At 48.9% G+C, this 5140-nt stretch overlaps 1 protein-coding gene and 1 long non-coding RNA gene across 2 annotated transcripts in view; both read left to right on the top strand.

Moving 5' to 3' along the window:
- The window catches only part of LOC107182528, a 2936-nt gene extending 1099 nt beyond the window's left edge, over positions 1 to 1837 (top strand). The window contains exon 2 of the long non-coding RNA XR_001513242.1: positions 1380 to 1837. This is a non-coding gene — a long non-coding RNA (uncharacterized LOC107182528). The remainder of the gene's footprint in view (positions 1 to 1379) is intronic.
- Positions 1838 to 2008: 171 nt separating this feature from the next.
- The window catches only part of WNT3A (wingless-type MMTV integration site family member 3A), a 42369-nt gene continuing 39237 nt past the window's right edge, over positions 2009 to 5140 (top strand). Inside the window, exons 1-2 of the mRNA XM_015561534.1 lie at positions 2009 to 2019; positions 2810 to 3051. Coding sequence (XP_015417020.1) covers positions 2009 to 2019; positions 2810 to 3051 — 253 coding nt within the window. The remainder of the gene's footprint in view (positions 2020 to 2809; positions 3052 to 5140) is intronic.

Below are 5140 nucleotides of genomic sequence, written 5' to 3'. Positions count from 1 at the left end.
CATTCACTGGGCTCACAGCGAGTGAATGAATGAGCCAGCCCCACCGTTGCACAGCACACCAGGAAACAGATTCAGATGGAGATGGGGGGAGGCCTGTGGTGTCTGGCACGAAGTTATGGCTGGTTTGTGGCTTTCGAGCAAATAATGGGCAGGATGGGGAGTGCTCTGGAATATCAGGGCGGGGACATGCAAGGGACTAGAAGTCTGGTTTGGAAGTGCCAGACCACTCCCAGGCTCAGGGACACGGGGGCCGGCACCGATGGGAAGGAAGCTCGGCTTCATTAGGACATCTGACTGCAGGGTGGGTTGGCACTCTTGAAGAAGACAGGTTTGACCCCTGAGAAATGCACATGATCTGGAGGAAGGGAGAGTGCCCAGGAATGGTGGGAACACACAGGCGGTTGAGGGGTTTGGGCAGGAGGGCATGGGATGAGAGGATGTCATACATGTGAAACCCTGCATTCAGGACTTTCAAGGAGAAGTTGCCCTTTCTCCAGCCTCCATCTGCAGCTGGTGAAGTAAATAAGATGGAATTGTATACATGCTGCCTGCCGAGGGGCAAGGAGCAGGAGTCTGCAGGGGAGAGAGGGTGTTCTGTGTGGCAGTCTGCATGAGTGGGAGAAAGCTCTGTGCAGGAAACAGGGAGTGTATAGGGAGGCTGGTGAGGCCGGAGTGCAGGGTCCCATGGTGTGAGAGGAAGGAGCTGGAGAAATCCAGACCCTAGCAGGACTGTGCAATGAGGAAATGTTCTCTGAGCCAATCAGGCGCAGGCACTCAGGAGCTCAAGGGCACGGGCTTTGTGCCTCAGGCAAGGAGAAGGTTTTGAAGATTTTGGAGACTGGAGTGGGAAACATGATAGGGTCCGCTTCCTACTTTAGAGAGCAGGTTTGTTTCTGTCCTCGATTGCTCTCATCAGAGCTAGATGGAACTGAGTTACTTAGAGTAGGACTCACCAAATACAAGTATCATAATGTGGGTATGAGGGACACAGAAGCCTTGTCCCATCTTCTCGGGGCTCAGCCCACCCAGGGGAGAGGAGGTACTGAATAAGAAGAAGCCCTAGGAGTTCTGGCTGAGGCATTAATAAAGCTGCCATTTCCTCAGTCGCATCAAACAAGGAAGGAGAAACAGGCCTTCCCACCTGGAGCCCAGCTAGCAAGCTCCCAGATAAGCAAGGACCCAGGGGCTGCTCTGGACCTGGGCTTGGGACACCCTGCACCACACAGTCCAGAATAAGGAGGGACTGGGCTCCCTGAGGAGAAAGAGGACAGAGCATGCACAGCCCATGGCCTGAGTGAGCATGGGTACCTCTATACTAAGAGACAGCCGATCTTTGATGATGATGGTGCATTCAGAAGCCATGGTTGTTGGTCCCCTAGAATCTCCCACCCAGCAGTGCTCCTGGATCTGGGGCCTCCCCCACCAACCTGAAGATCTCCACAGCCCTTTCCCAGAGACCCTGCAGACCCTCAGTGGTATCAGCAGCTGATGGAAGAGAAGATTGCACAGCCTGGCACCATTCACAAGCATGAAGGAGGTACTGAGATGCAGAGCTCTGCCTATAAGTGCCACCAACCACCACAGAGATGAACACGTCCATGAGCAGCAGGACCATAGGGCACCCACTGCAGAGATGGACATATCCACAGGTGGCAGGACAGTGGGCACCCACTACTGAAATGGATGCGTACACAGATGGCAGGACCACAGGAACCACTGTGGAGGTGGACATGTTCATGGCGGCAGGATGGTGGAGCACCCACTATGGAAACGATAAGTCCACAGGTAGCAGGACTATGTATCCCTGCCGGATTAAATAAACTCTCACTCCTCCTGCCAAGAGGACCTGGTCATTTTTTTAAACCAAGGTACAATTATGTACAGTAAAATGAAAATGATTCAATCAGTCTGACACACAAACACATGTGTGGTCAACTCCCCCATCAACACAGAGCACTCTGTCACCCTCATCCCCTGTGGTCCAGTAGAACTCTCCACAGGCTCTGAAATGTCCCATAGGTAACCCTCCATCATGGTAGCCTTGGCCCACATGTGGCTGGTGTGACTGAGAAACAAAGTTTTCTCTCTTTTTATGTCATTTTACTTCATTAAAAGTCAGGTGACCATTCTGCAGCCTGAGAAACCTCTTTGCCCCAGTCAGGCCCGTCCCACCGCCTCACCACCCCCCTCCCCCATCGCCCCCGTGTGCATGTGGAAATCACCTCTCTGGTTTTTGTTCCCATCCATGGTTTGGTCAGCTTTTGTCTTAGAGAAATGGAACTCAGGCATCTGTCAGGCCTCTCTGCTGCTCTCACTCCTCTGTCTCCTAGCAGATTCCCCTGCAGAAGCTCTGTCTTGTGTCCACACCTCCCTGCTGCACTCGCAGTGCTTCCTGTCTGCGTGCACACTCACAGCCCTGTGAATATTGAGCACATCTTCCTTGGGACATATGTTTTTACTTCTGTGGGGCTGGCCCGGGGGTGGGGGGCGGGAGGAGCTGTGGTTCAGCCACTGCTGTGCCCACCTTACCCTCACTCCTGCCCCCGACCAGCAGCCCCTCCTCTGGGCAGCAAGTGATTTACTCCCCACCACTCCACAGGCACATCTTGAGGTTTCGTGCTAAATCTCAGGCACAGTGTAAGGACAAGCTACCTCCAGGGTGGAAGCACATCTCACCCTGGAATGCACAAGTGCCCCAAAGAAAAGGACCTTCATACTCCCTCCAGGGCAGACCCAGCTTCTGCTCCTGTTTCAAAGGCTGCCAGGGCAGCTCTCCCACTCACCAGGCCTCTTTGCCCTTCTCCCCCAGGTCCCTGGCTGTCGGGCCCCAGTACTCATCCCTGGGCACACAGCCCATCCTTTGTGCCAGCATCCCAGGCCTAGTACCCAAACAGCTGCGCTTCTGTCGGAACTACGTGGAGATCATGCCCAGCGTGGCAGAGGGCGTCAGGATCAGCATCGAGGAGTGCCAGCACCAGTTCCGCGGCCGCAGGTGGAACTGCACCACCATCAACAACAGCCTGGCCATCTTTGGCCCTGTGCTGGACAAAGGTATGCCTTCCAGGTGGAGGTGGCAGCCTGTTGGTGCAGCAGGCCCAATCCAGCTGCCCTGCTCTGCCCTCATGTCTCACCTGCCCCTGGTCATAGGAGCAGCACCTCCAACAGGTGGGCAGTGCTGCACACACCTGGGCCCTGGAGCCAGTGGTTATTTGGGAAGGAGAGGAAGATGAGGAGGGCTGCATGTTGGTTAACTTTTGGTGAAGAGCAAATTTTCTCAAAACATCATGGTTTAAACCAGCGATTTTCAGCCAGTGTGCCACAAGAATATTTAAAACATGCATTACCTGACTATTTAGTTAGAGGCACTGACCTCTTTTTCCTTAGAATGTCAGATTTTAAAATGACAACAGGGAACACAATAGCCATCCAGTGTAAATGAATCAAAATTATAACTATATACATATTTTATGTGCTGCAGAATTGTAGTAATTAGTTTATGTATGTCATGAGATGAAAAAGGTTGAAAATCTCAGGTTTGGACAATGATGCTGTGTCATACGTCCCAACAAAGCAGAGTGCAGCACCCCCAGATTGGTCTGTGCCCCTCCCTGTTCTCTCCGCCAGTCCCTGTTCTCTCCCACGTCTGGCGATCAGTGGGCCTCTGCATGTGGCCTGGGCTCCATCACTATATGGGAGCTGGGCCTCATGGGCAAGTGGGAAGGGAAGGAAGTGGAGAGTGGGAGAGAGGGACTCCTTTCATTCACTTAGCGGAATGTTTTCAAGATTTATCCGCACTGTAACATGTTACAGCACTTCATTCCTTTTATTACTGAATAATATCCCACTACATGGATATACCACATTTTATTATCCATTCATCGTTGATGGACATTGGGTTTTTTCAACCCTTGGCCATTGTAAATAGTGCTGCTATGAACATTTTAGTACAATCGTTTTCAAAGACTTTGGAGTGGATGAGTAGAATTGCTTGGTCTCAGGATAATTCTGTTTAAGTTTTTTTGTTGTTTCTTTTTTAAGAGTATTTTTTAGTATTTCAATAAAAAAGATTTTAATTATAATAATGTTACATGCAATAAACATTAATATTTCAAGAAAAAATATTTTAATTATAATAATGTTCCTCAACCCCGGCCTACCCCACCCGCCCTGCCAACATATAGAAACTGCCCTCCTTACCTATTTCTTTTTTTTTACATGCAATAAACATTAATATTTCAAGAACAACGATTTTAAATATAATAATACTAGAGGCCTGGTGCACGAAATTCATGCACCAGTGGTGGGGGGTGGTCCCCTCAGCCTGGCCTGCACCCTCTTGCCATCCAGGACCCCTCAGGAGATGTCCTCAGGCTTCAAGCCTGATCCTGCAGGCAGTCGGACATCCCTCTTGCAATCCAGGACCACTGGCTTCTAACTGCTCACCTGCCTGCCTGATCGCCCCTAACCACTTTGCATGCCTGCCTGATCACCCCTAACCACCTCTGCCTTGACCCCCGCCGCTGCAGCTTCATCCAGAAGATTGTCTGGAAGGTCGTTTGGCTGTTCAGTCTAATTAGCATATTATGCTTTTATTATTATAGATTACATGCAATAAAAATTAATATTTCAAGAAAAAGATTTTAAATTTAATATTACCAAAACTGTACTAACATAGTATAATATCACAAAAGTTGTAGGAAATATTAAAAACAGCAAATAACAGGATTATTTCTATTATAGTCTAAAATATTTTTTTCTCTGGCTCTATTTTTGTTCATCAGTTTATGTTGTTCATTTTATTCCACAAAAGAGTGAGATCATGAGATATTTATCTTTCTCCGACTGGTTTATTTCGCTTAGCATAATTTCATTTATTTTGCTTTAGGTCAATCCATGCTGTTGCAAATGGTAAGAGTTCCTTCTTTTTTACAAAGTAGTATTCCATTGTGTAGATGTACCACAGTTTTTAATCCATTCACCTGCTGATGGGCACGTAGGTTTCCAAATCTTAGCTATTGTAAACTGTGCTGCTATTAACATAGGGATGCAAATATCCTTTCTGATTGGTGTTTCTGGTTTCTTGGGATATATTCCTAGAAGCGGGATCACAGGGTCAAATGGGAGTTCCATTTGTAGTTTC

The sequence above is a fragment of the Myotis davidii genome, unplaced genomic scaffold, assembly GCF_000327345.1.
Source record: "Myotis davidii unplaced genomic scaffold, ASM32734v1 scaffold2737, whole genome shotgun sequence".
Classification (NCBI taxonomy): Eukaryota; Metazoa; Chordata; class Mammalia; order Chiroptera; family Vespertilionidae; genus Myotis; species Myotis davidii.
The sequence above is the reverse complement of the archived record's forward strand: the minus strand, read 5'-3'. Positions and strand labels throughout refer to the sequence as shown.